Raw genomic sequence first — 13,018 nt, 5'->3', positions numbered from 1 at the left:
GTCTGTGAAGACATCATCATCATCATCATCATATCACCATCATCACGAATAAGCACTTTTTCTTGGCTTACATATGTTTCAACACAGCAAAAAACAAATGTCGAGTGACGTAGTGACTAGAAAACGGTTTTATGGAGTTTAACAGTACTAAAGGCTAAACGGGAAACAAACGTAAACAGCAGTGTACCCATAAAACCACATTTGGGACACTTGTTTCTAATGGGAATCACATGAGCGTCCCACAAATAAGGGCTCTTGGAATTGTGAGCATGACACTGACCGCGGCTTCACAATAGGGGGGAGACTGTAGGGGACGTTCAGAAAGATGACATTATCATGGCAACTTCTAAGCCCAGCTTCAATAAACTCACTGCTCACTTGACTCTGAATCAAATTCTGGCCATTAGGATAAAACACGCGAGAGGGCGTTCTCTTTGAAGATAGACCAACAGAGAACATATGTTTTCTTAACCACGAAGAATAAAAGCTAATTGTAAAAAGTAATATCGTAAAACTACAAAACTAAACCACAATGGCCAAGTGCAGTTTAACGCGTGGGTCTGAAAGTCATTAGAGGTCCTTAGTGTTCAGTCTCAAAACTGCCACACGATGGCAGCGGCAGTGAAAAAGGTGACCTGGGCTGCTGTGTCTAGTTGAGCCCACTCTACTCATTATGCACTGCGACCCACCAACCTCTTTCGTCTACAAATATATGTATAAATTCCATGTCATGTAACTAGTCCAAAGTCACTACCTCAGTGATGCTTTCTCTGATGGTACCGGGCGGTCAACTGTTCACCTCCCTGTGAGTGTTCAAAACTTTTGGCCTTAATATTACTATAACCTGTATCATAAGGGACTATGACTTATCTGTGATTATGTCTTTCTCCTCCGAGAGACTATATTTCCTGAAGACAAAAAAAATGAACATGCCCGGCACGGACTCTATGTTCATTATATCCATAAGCATTCATTAAACATGGGTTAATTAAATGAATAAGAAGAGAAACATATATGATGAAAATGAGAAGGATGTGCCTAGGCCGATGGATAAGAACCAGCATGGGAGAGAGAAGGTGGAGAAAGTCTTTAAAAACTCCTTTATTTTTTTATTAAATTTATCGAAGTGACTTTGGTTATAAAATTAGGCAAGTTTCAAGTGTACACTTCGATGATACACCTTCTGTTTGTCGCACTGTTCACCCCTCAAAGTCAAATCTCCTTCCGTCACCATATATTTGATCCCCTTTACAATGAGCCACCTCTTACTTAACTCAAGTAATAAGTAATGAGAAAAGGAAGAGGGGAAATGGCCATTTGTGGAGATAAAACCCACAATGACGGTGTCTTGACTGACAAGCAGGGAAAGAGCATAAGACATGTGTTTCGAAGAGTCCATAGCTGGGTTCTGATCTGGGAGCGATTCAGAAAATTTGCCACACGTAATAAATATTGGATAGACAGAGGTGTCAGTGGGTGGAAGGGTGGATTTGAACAATAGGCTGAAATGCAGAAAAGAGCTAATACGGAACAGCAAGAAGAGCCCAGTGCACGGAAATATTTGTGATCCACACAAACCGTGTCCTGACAAATTGGCTGGGGTGCCATAACCTAGAACTCTAAGGTCAAGATCATCAGGGCTTAAATCCAATTAGAATGCACAGACAGGGGCAAACCCCGCATGCAAACTTACATTCTGCAAGCTGAGCTGGAGCTGTTGTTTGTATGGGAGGAAATCCTGTGTGAGCTCCACAGTCAAGCTGTTGGAAATGAAGAGGCTGTGAAGAAAGGCCAAGACCTAGGGAAAACGTGTAAAAACAACTTTATCACGAGCACCCGCTCATTGATCGAATCTAGGCAACGGAAGCACAGAACAGTAACTCCACATAGTGTTCGCCAAGGATAGTCCTAAAAGCAGTCATGCAAACACACACATGTCTACACATAACTATTCTCTTATTAGGTTAAACATTTACCCTGAACTAGGTTCTAGAAAATAAGAACTACTAACACATTCATTCATTCAGATCCTTTTTCGATAACCTATGAAACCATTCATAATTTGGACAGTACGAGGATAGACTATGTCTTTTCTCTCTAAACCCTTAAAACCGGCACAAAGTAGGTACGCAGTTAAGTATCTGTTGAATGACTAGATAGCTAAACAGATAAATGAATAAAGTAAGACTATGTGCATCTCTCTATGAAGACTGCCATAATGCTAAAAGGTCCAAGGTCCCTGACCCTGATTTCAAATTACGAATATTCTCAGGGGGTTGCAGAAGAAGACATACAAATGATCGATAAAATATTTTTAGCATTCGAAATGTTCAACTCCATTAAAAATCAAGTACACCTCAATAAAAACGAAGGAAAACAGGACATTCACCTAGCAAATACAGACACTGAAAAAATATTGCTCAGTGCCGGCAACAGTGGAAGATAAAATGTAGTAAAAACTGCTCTACTATTTTAGAAAGTAAACAGGTGAGCACATATAAATATGCCAGCACGCACCATGCACACACGCGTGTGTACATATAAACACAGTCTACATGTGTACACATACAGAAACACATATAAAAACTAATCAGGAAACAGCAAAGTGAAGAATCGTACCTGATTCCCCCTTTCACTCACAGAGCAATCCAACCCATCAGTGATTCCTGTGGGTTTCGCTTCGAAAACAGATCTCTAACCCAGTCGTTCCTTTCTATTTCCACGACCACAACCCCGACCCAAACCGACCTAACTGGTTTCCTCACTACCGACGCTGGCCTCTTCCGAGCCGATCTCCATAAAATAGAAGCAACTCATGTCATATCCTGTTTATTAGCACCCGCCAGAGGTTTCCCACTGCACCCGGAGTAAAATGCAAGCCCCTTACCATTGCCTACAGGTCATATGCCTTCCTTCCCGCCACTACCCGCTGCCATTCTCCTTTGATTTCGCCAGCATCTCAAGGCGCTCGTCTTTTCACTCCTTGAGCGCACTATGCTTTCCCCTCACTTAGACACTGCGCACGTGCGCCTTTCTTGCGCCTGGAATGTTCTTTCCCCATTATTCCCATCGCCTCACCTTCTCTTTCTTTAGATCTTAAATGACACTTCCAGAGGAGATCCCTGACTGCTTGATCTAAAAGAGCTGCCATTTCTTGTTCTTTGTTTGAGCCATCAGCACGACTTACAATTATTTTATTTATGTATATCCTCCCTTCCCTTCCGTCTACCCCAGGAGAACGAAGCATGCAGAAAGGCAGAAATGAGTCTGTCTTGTTCACTGCAGGACACTCCGCGTTTAACGCAGTGCGTGGCACATCATAAATACTTGTTTGCACATGTACGCAAACAGATATATACAAAGGTGAGCATCGACACACAGGTACACAGATATATGTGCTCACGTGAAATATATATACATGTGCACACACGCACACACACAGGTATACACACCCGCATTTCCAAGCACACAGGTAAACGCAGATAAAGAAGTAAATATAATAGATACACAGGCACTATGGAAAGAAAATGCTACAATATTAACAGTAATTCATTCCGCATGGGGGATTTGTTGTTCTGTTTGGTTTTTCCTAGAATTTTTTTCTAGCTTTTCTTCAATAACAATACATTTTCATAATAAAAAGAAAGTTGTTAGAATTCAACAGAGCTGTCAAACCAAAGCTCGTCATCATTTATAATAAATCACAGATTTAAGTAGAAAAAAATAAAGTAGATAGAAGTAAAAACGTTAGAATGGGGTGCAAGGGACATGCATTCATACACAGTGCCCGGTATGCGATATTTTCACAGGCTTCGGAGGAAGAAAAAGAGAATGAGGTAAAAGTTAGGGTAACAGAGAAACTGAGGGAGGGAAGGTAGAAGAGAGGAAGAAAAGAAAGAGAAACAAAGAAAAAGCACAGCTAGAAAGAAAAAATGGAGGAAGGAAAGACACGGGAAAGGTAAAGAGAAACGACATGAGCCGGTGTGTCTACTTTCTTGAGACTCATTATTACAATTACCTTTCACATTCTTTGAGATCCCGATTTTATGACCAAAGTCGCTCACCTTTTCTAGGCGTTCAGTAGATATTTCTAGACCATTCATCAACAGATAGAACTTACCGGCTCTACAATATTGAACTTCTTAGACTCCTGAACTTCCTGGATTTGATAAACATAATCGAGGGACGACTCGAAAAAGTTGTGCCTCTCCTTGTCCACCTGCAGGTCTGCCTGTAGAAGAAGAGTATCAAGTGTCACAAATCTGCCTAGTCATTCTTGCAAGTCCGTGCTTATGGACTCAATAGAATGTTGGAGCTACAGGACAATTGAGCCACCAAGTAGTGATCTTATCTGTTTATTTTACAGATGGAAACTTGAAGCCAAGAGATAAAAAATGACTGATGCAAGACTTCAGTTTCGGGCCCTACAAGTAAGAAGCATGGATATTATCGTGGCCATGTCCACACAAGAAAAAAGCTGACCAAGGTGAAAACCAACAATTCCTCTTAGATCCAACAGAGAATTGAAGGCCGAGGGAAAACCGATGCCTCCAAAATTGGATAGACACTTGAATATGGAGAATCAGAGCATATCAGAGTAGAAGGCCAGAAGCAGAAGCCTGTCGCTATAGCCAATACCAGACTTTATTTAGGAAGAATCTCTAGCAGGTCCAAGATGGTGGCATAGCTGGCCACTGAGCTCAAACCCTCCCAAGAACACATCCAATGCATGGCTACGTTTACAGCAATTCCTGCTAAAAGACGAGAGTAATCCAATCAAACGGCTTCTGCACGACGAGCAAGACAGGGAGAAGACCACATAGAGAAGGTTGAGGAACTGCGAGAGCTCTGTGAGAGCTGAGGGAACGACCCACAACCGGGGAACCAGTAAGCGCCATCGTTTACATGTCCCCAGCCTGTGGATAGAGAGCAGAAGCTGCACCCGGGCTCTCTGGCCAACCTGCGGGGCGCTATGGTGCATCCCCCCCAACCCTACCCACCCCTCCTGGCAGATCCAGCAGGAACAGGAGGACACCATAGACTGCGAACAAGGGGAGCCTCCACCTGGAGAGGGATGGCAGGGTGCTGCTTCGCCACCTGGGCTGCACAGGGATGCAGGGCTCACTTGCTTGGAGAGAGCGTGGAGCTAGCAACGCATGGCGGTTCCTGCACACAACACTGTCCCATCAGAGAGAGTTGGGAGCATGCACACGTGGGGATGGCCCACCCCAAGAAGGCACGGAGCTGGCAAGACTTTGCAGTACCCACACACAGGGCTTCCCAGCAATAAAAAATAATGAAATCTTGCCATTTGGGATGACATGGATGGACCCAGATGGTATTTTGCTAAGTGACATAAGTCACACAGAGACAAATACCATATGGTTTCACTTACATGTAGAAGATAAAAAAGAAACAAAATAAATTAATAAACAAAAGAGAAATGGACCCATAGAAACGGGGACCACAAGGACAGTTACCAGAGGTGGAGTAGTGGATGGGTAAAAAAGCTAAATAATATAGCTTTTATATAGTCAATAATATTGTGATAAGTTTGCACCCTAGAATTACTAGGGTGATCGTACTGTAAGGTATAAAAATGCCAAATCCCTATCTTGTACATATGAAACTAATATAATTAACATAATATAGTATAGCAACTATACTTAAATTTTTAAAGAATAACATTTAAAAAATCTAAAGCACTACCCATAGAAGAAAAAATTCATAAGTTGGATTTCATTATAATTAAAAACTTCTGCTCTGTGAAAAGCTTTGTTAAAAGAATGAAAAGGCAAGCCACGGATTCGGAGAAAATCTTTGTAAAACACTCCTCTGATATGGCAAAGGTCCCCAACCCCCGGGCTGCTGACTAGAACCAGTCCGTGGCCTGTGAGGAACTGGGCCGCACAGCCGGAGGTGAGCGGCTGGCGAGCGGCAGGCGAGCAGCAAAGCTGCATCTGGGTTTGCAGCCGCTCCCCAGCGCCAGCATCACCGCCTCAGCTCCGCCTCAGATCATCAGGTGTTAGATTCTCATAGGAGCACCGGTCCCTGGTGCCACAAAGCTTGGGGACCAGTGTGATATGACACTGGTATCTAAAATATACAAACAGCTCTTAAAACATAACAGTAAGAAAACAAAAATCCCTATTAAAAATGGGCAAAGAATTTGGACACCCGATCAAAGAAGACCTACAGATGGCAAATAAGCATATGAAAAGATGTTACACATCGTATATCATTAGGGAAATGCGAATTAGAGCAGTAATGAGATAACACTACGCACTTATTAGAATGGCTGAAATCCAAACCTCGGACAACACCAAATGCTGGCAAGGATATGAAGCAACGGGAACTCTCATTCATTTGTGTAGGAATGAAAAACGGCACAGACACTTTTGAAGGTATTTTGGCAGTTTCTTACAAAAGTAAATATCATCTTATGGTGACATCCAGCAATTGCATTCTTTGGTATTTATCCAAATGATAAGAAACATTATATGCACAAAAACCTGCAAGCAAATGTTTACAGCAGATTTATTAATAATTGACAAAATCTGGAGGAAGTCAGAATGTCTTTTAGTAGGTGAATGGATAAACAAACCATGGTCCATCCACACAACGGAATTTTATTCAGCGCTAAGAGGAAGTGAGGTGCCAAGCCACGAAAAGACACAGAGGAATTCTTAAATGCGTATTAGTAAGTGAAAGAAGCCAATCTGAAAGGCTACACACTATATAATTTCAACTATATGACATTGAGGAACAGGCAAAAACGTGGAGCCATAAGAAGGTCAGGGGGTTGGGAGTGCAGGAGGAGGGAGGGATGACGAGGTGGCACCCAGGGATTTTTAGGGCAGTGAAGTTATTCTGTATGAGAGTGTAATGGTGGATTCGGTCAAAAGCCACAGAATGTATGACACATTGGCTCATTGGCTGTATCAAGCATACTACAGTAAAGCAAATATTGATGACACGGGAAAGTGCATGTGTGGGGGTCAGGTACATATGGGAACTCTACTTACCATTCAAGTTTTAAACCTAAAAGCGCTCTAAAAATAAAGTCTCGATACGAAAACAAGTGACCGACCCAAGGTCCCCCAGCTTATTTCTGATCGAACAAGTCCAAAGGCTGCCTCCTTGCTCATTAAGGAAGTCGCGAAGGACAGCCACATACAGCACCCAACCGCTAGGACACTGCAGAAGCTTTCATTGCAGATGCCACCAAAGGAGTGAAGTTGACACAGTGTCTCCGGTTCCAGAACCCCAGAGTTGGTCATTCTCTAGGACCACAGGACTCAGCATACAGTCATACCCATGGCTAAGATTTATTTTAGTGAAAGAATACAAAGCAAAAACGGCCAAGGGGAAAGGTGCAGGACGCGTTTAAATCCTCCAGCAAAAGGATTTATGACAAACCTGCGAGATGATGCCTACCAAGGAAGCTCATCTGAGATGGGATGGCCCACGTTTTTATTGGGGGGCATACACAGACACCATCGGCTGAACACATCCCCAGAGTCCAGAAGAGAATGAGGCGTTCAGCATAAAGCACACCAGCCAAGTTCCCAGACACCAGCCAAGAGCTGCTCCCATAAGCAGACCTGTGTAAGCACAGCTGTTTCAGCCCCGTTATGTTAACTCTTTCCTGCACAGGAACCCTGGCACAGAATAGATGAAATAGGAAGAAAACAAAAGTGTGCAAAAGAAAATGGCAGAAGACCCCAGACTAGTACTGCATTCCCGTTTATGAAAGAGAGACAGTACTTTATCTTCTCCATACTAACTCTGTCCATCACTGAGGCGCCTGACTCAGCACCTTCAAGCACCTCACACGATGTGGTGGGTGCAGACTAGATCGGGGGCCAGGAGATGAGCTTCAGCTTTGCGACACTCTGTGTGACCGTGCACAAGATGGTTCTGAATAACCTTCACCGCTCATGTCTACTTCCTTCTTCGAGTGTGGGTATCTCTTTCATACTTGAATCTTCAATAGCGTCACCTGTTCCTGGATCTTTTATCCAACACATGGATCCATTTTTCCATTTTAAAAAGTTCTCGTGAGTTCATTCCCTCTTTTCCTTCCCCAGTGTCACTGTTCTGACTCAAACCCTCTCCCGCACAATCACTGCAATAGTTCCTTAAATTGATTTTCCTGCTTCCGGTCTCTCCCTGATCTAAGTGGCTTCCGGTCTCTCCCTGATCTAAGTGGTTTCCGGTCTCTCCCTGATTTAATTCATTCTACAGCCCCAACCAGTTTGAGATTCCCAAAATCAAATCCCACTCATACCGCCTGCACAACCAAAGGCCTTCGATGCCCCTCCCAGGGCCGAGAGAATTCAATACGACTCCTGGGCCTACGACCCCACGACACAGGCTCCGCTTGCCTGATCTCAGCTCATCTTTCGCTACCCTCCAGAAGTAAGGCAAATGCTGGTCAAATTATTTCTCAAACATACTCTATGGTTTCCATCCTTAGGGCCAGTGCCTTCCACTTAGAAGCTCCATTTCTCCATGTCTACCCATCAAACACTCCACCTATTGCTGAATGACCACCTCGAATCAGAAGGGCGCCGTTCTGCTATGAGGCCATTCTCCACATCCAAATAGGAGTCTTTTTATCCTCGAATACTTTCCTATCCCTACAAGGACACCACATACACATACACAGTCCAGTATGTAAAAACTCCTACAGTAAGCTGAAGAGGGGCAGGAAGTCTGTCTTATGGTCTTTGTCATACCACGTCACACCCAGCACCGACCCTGGCACGTGGTAGGCACTCACCAAAAAGTAGCTTCTGTGACCTGAAGTCCACGTAAGTCTCATATAAGCTGGAGTCCCAGTGCAGGACCCCCAAAAAACAGCCGTTGTTGGAATACGTCAGAGGAAAAAAGGAGACCAGCTCCTTATCCACCAAACACAACACTGCTTTAAATCTACCCTCGTGTGGAATCTAAAATCAGAAAGCTAGAACTGAGAGGGTCTCTGGAGGCTGCGGGGTACCCCTGGCCCTCTCACAGAGAGGGGAGCGCAGGCCAAGAGAGAAATACCTCATCCAAAGTCGCACCGTGAGTTACTGGAGCAGCTGGAGGCCCAAGTCCCAGGCCATGGATCTACTACCTGCAAGCATGGCTATGACACATGGCTTCAGGCCGAGGCAGGGCCCGAGGAAAGCCTTGCCATAGCAAGCCACCACTGTTAGCGTGGCACACACAGCTGGCAGTGTAAGGTGGGGACCGCCTTGGTGAACGTACCTCCTGTAACTGAGATTCTTTCTTTTTGGAAGACAGATGTAAATGCCGATCCAGCAAAGAATAAAACCTCTCGCCATCCTTTTCGAATTTCTTTTTCCGCTCCTAGACGTGGGAGAGAAGGCACAGAATAAGATGTCTATAGGTTTAATTGGCTTTGCTCAGAACCCAGAATGAAGGCTGCAGTGTCCGGTTTCAGGTGGCCAACCTCTGTATTTCCTGGGAAGAAAAAAACAAGGCAGGAGAGCATTTCCTTCTGCATTGATCTCAGCAGTTGGGACTTCCTCAAAGACAACCGTGAATCGTTTCATCTACACAGAGGGCAGTTCCCGCCGGGACAGCTGAAGACTCTGGGAGCCGCGGCTCAGAGATCGACCCGGTCATGAAGTACTCATTCGAGGTTTTAAAGGACGAAGAAGGACCGCAAGACTGAACTAAATACACGCATTGAGACAGCCTTATGGTAAGGAAAACACTTCCAAAGCCAATGGAAACCTGGGCCTGCTCTGTGGGTGACGAGGCCTTTGGCGTTGCGGAAGCATTTCACTACTGCGTTTTAAAAGATGATGCTATAAATGAGGGGCGATCCTGAAAAGTTTAACTGGAAAGCAGGAGGCGAAAACCTTAATGGAGGATGGAGGACTCAGCCGTCACTCTCCTCAAGTGTGACATTTAATCAAGCTCTCTGCCTCTCGGCACAACTGGAAGTCACACAACCTCCAAAGGAACAGTAACCATGCTCCCTTGTCACACACTAATGCGGATATTCCGCAATCCTGTCCGCAACGTGCTGGGACATCCGTGTAAAAGGCTTGTGTCATCTCACTGAGCACCTACAGTGTGCCAGGCACTAGAAGAGGCACAGCGAGGGACACACAGATAAAAAGAAAAAATCTACCACACCAATGGATTATTTCTAGAAGCCATCTGTTGCTGGGCAGGAAGCCAGGACAGAGCTGAGTGACCCCTGGCCTGTAAGGAATGTACTTTAATCAGACAGGAAGCCAACATTAAGTGAAGCCCTTATCAGGCCAGGCACTATGCAAAGCATTTAAAATCCATTATCTCATTGAGTCTTCATGGCACCAAGAAGTAGATATTGGAAAGGAAATTAAGGTTCCAAAAAGGTGAACTAGCTTGTCCCAGGTCACATAATGTACAGGTGCGTCTGATTCATTGCACAGAGTCAAAAAGGGCCCAGATGCTCACGGGAGGAATTACTCTCGGGAGGCCTTGCAAATAAAACTTAAGTAGGTCTACAAGCGCCAGCCCCACTCAGACGCCAAAACACAGGGGGGGTTTTCACACACAAGACGGGTAAACTGTGCTTCCAGCGGCTGAATCTATTTAAAGTAGCAATTATTTCAAGAAAGCATGGGATCACAAAACGTCAGCGACTCCTCTGGCAACAGATAAAAGTTCTGTGGGTTGCTTTCACTTCCATTTTTAAAATAAAAACGATGAGATATAAGTCACATATCATAAAATTCACTCTTTTAAAGTGAACAATTCAGGGGTTTTTAGCAGCTACCAATGCTATCTAGTTGTACAATATTTTGATCACCCCAAAAAGAGACCCATATCCATTAGCAGCCATTCCCCCCCTCCCCCACTGCCCCCCCATTGAGGACCCACCACTGACTTTCGTTTCTATAGGTCTGTCTATTCTAGACATTTCATATAACTGCATGCCTTCTTACACTCAGCTTAGTGTTTTCGAGGTGCGTCATGTTGTAGCACATGTCAACACTTCTTTCCTTTTCCTGGCTGAGTAATGTTCCTGCCTTCCCGCCACCTCCCAAAAAAGAAAACGCCAGAGAAAATCTCTGTTAGTCTTTTAAAGCTCTTTACTAAGAGATACTTAAGGAAGACAAGTGTACAGCCTCAAAACAAAGCGAAATGAGAAGCCCTCAGAAGGTTTTACTCCTCAGGGTTTCTTCGGAACCCCGGAGACCTTGAACTTCCACTTAGATGACCATGTGGGGGAGAGGAACAGGACAGAAGACACCTTCGAAGGTTTAACCTTTCCCCTCCGGGCCTTTAATCCACCTGGAACCCACCTCTGTTTGCGCAGTTAGGAAGGAAGCCACTTTTATATTTCTCTATCCGGTGACTCAGTTTCCCAAAACTACCTGTCAAACGATTTTTCCTACCCCCAGTAACTCGAAGTGCTAAATTTATTTCCTGTGACATTCCTGCATGAGTTTGTCACTGAGTTCTCTTTTCTGTTCTACTGGTCTTCTGTTTGGGGACCAGTACCACAGTTTTGACTCCGCTGACGCTGCATTGTGTGGTGGTGATTGGCTGGGCAAATCACCCTTCCTTAGTCATCGCTTAGAAGCCTGACTTAGCTAAGAGTGAACCTTAAAACTTCTGAATGTGTATCGGCATAAAAACCAAACTAAATGTTTTCATTCATAGATTAATTTGAGAATTAAATATTTTATAATATTACAGAAACACATTTGAGAGCATTAAATGTCTCAAATTTATTCTGATTTTATTTGATTTCCACGCCCTTTACTATAAATTTTTTCCTCAATAAAATGGTTTATGTATTCCCGTTAAAAATAACTTCTGTATTTTTATACATTTTTGTTGCTAATATGTATGGTATTCTTATTTAGCACAGTTACTGAATGGTTATTATGCGTTGAAAATAATATTGATTTTTGTAGTTTACTCTCGTAATTGCCAATCCGGCTGAATTTCTTATTAAGCCTATAAATTTGATTTTTCCAGTTAGATATTTATACATTTATAACATACATCTTTTATACACTTATTGACCGGGCCCTGTGGTGTTGGGTTAAACAGCAGTACATTAATGGAATTCTTGCCTTCTACCTCATCTTAAGAAGAATGTATTTTGGTTTCTCTATGAAGTACAGCGTTTGCTATAGGTTTTAATCATATAACCATTATTGCGAGAAGGAATTTCCCTTCAATTCTAGATTCAGATAAGCATATGCTTTTCCCCTTTACACAACGATTATATATATAATCGTTTGAATCCGCTAATACTTTAGCATCTGTTATAAGTAAAGGGGGTCTTTGCTTTTTTTCTTACGACTTTTTTTTTTTTGAGCAATCTGGGTTCATAGCAAATTTAAGAGAAAGGTACAGAGACTTCCCACGTAGCTGTGCACCCACACACGACATGTGTCCCTCAATATCAACAATCCCCCGGAGTGGTACATTTGTCACAACTGGTTAATCTACGCTGATATGTCATAATCACCCAAAGTCCACAGCTCACATCAGGGTTCCCTCTTGGTGTTGTACATTCTATGCATGTGGACAAGTGTATGATGACATGTACCCACCACTATTGGCATCATACGGGGTATTTTCACTGTCCTAAAAACCCCTCTGTGCCCCATCTATTCATCCCTTCCTCTGCCAACCCCTCATCCTTTTACTGTCTCCCTAGTTTTGCCTTTTCCAAGATGTTATAAAATCGAAGTCATATATTAGTTGCCTTTTCAGATTTGTTTCTTTCATTTAGTTACATGCATTTAAGGTTCCTCCATGTCTTTTCATGCCGTGATGGCTCCTTTCTTTTCAGTGCTGAATAATATTTCATTGTCTGGATGGACCACAGTTTGTGTAGTCATTCAACTACTGAAGGGCATCTTGGTTGCTTCCAAGTTTCGGCAATGATGAATAAAGCTGCTGTGAACATCCGTGTGCAGGGTTTTGTGTGCACATACGTTTTCACCTCCTTTGCGTAAATACCAGGGACTGCAGTTGCTGGGTCATATGG

General features: G+C 43.5%; 1 protein-coding gene across 1 annotated transcript in view; it reads right to left on the bottom strand.

The window, feature by feature from the left end:
* Nucleotides 1-13,018, bottom strand: part of OPHN1 (oligophrenin 1) — a 273,349-nt gene that overhangs the window by 115,122 nt on the left and 145,209 nt on the right. Inside the window, 3 exon segments of the mRNA XM_023537451.1 lie at nt 1,677-1,798; nt 4,121-4,231; nt 9,256-9,357. Of these exon segments, the coding sequence (XP_023393219.1) occupies nt 1,677-1,798; nt 4,121-4,231; nt 9,256-9,357 (335 nt within the window).

This window comes from Pteropus vampyrus, unplaced genomic scaffold, assembly GCF_000151845.1.
Source record: "Pteropus vampyrus isolate Shadow unplaced genomic scaffold, Pvam_2.0 Scaffold191, whole genome shotgun sequence".
In the NCBI taxonomy this organism is placed as follows: Eukaryota; Metazoa; Chordata; class Mammalia; order Chiroptera; family Pteropodidae; genus Pteropus; species Pteropus vampyrus.
Note: the sequence above shows the minus strand (reverse complement) of the source record. Positions and strands in the feature narration are given on the sequence as shown.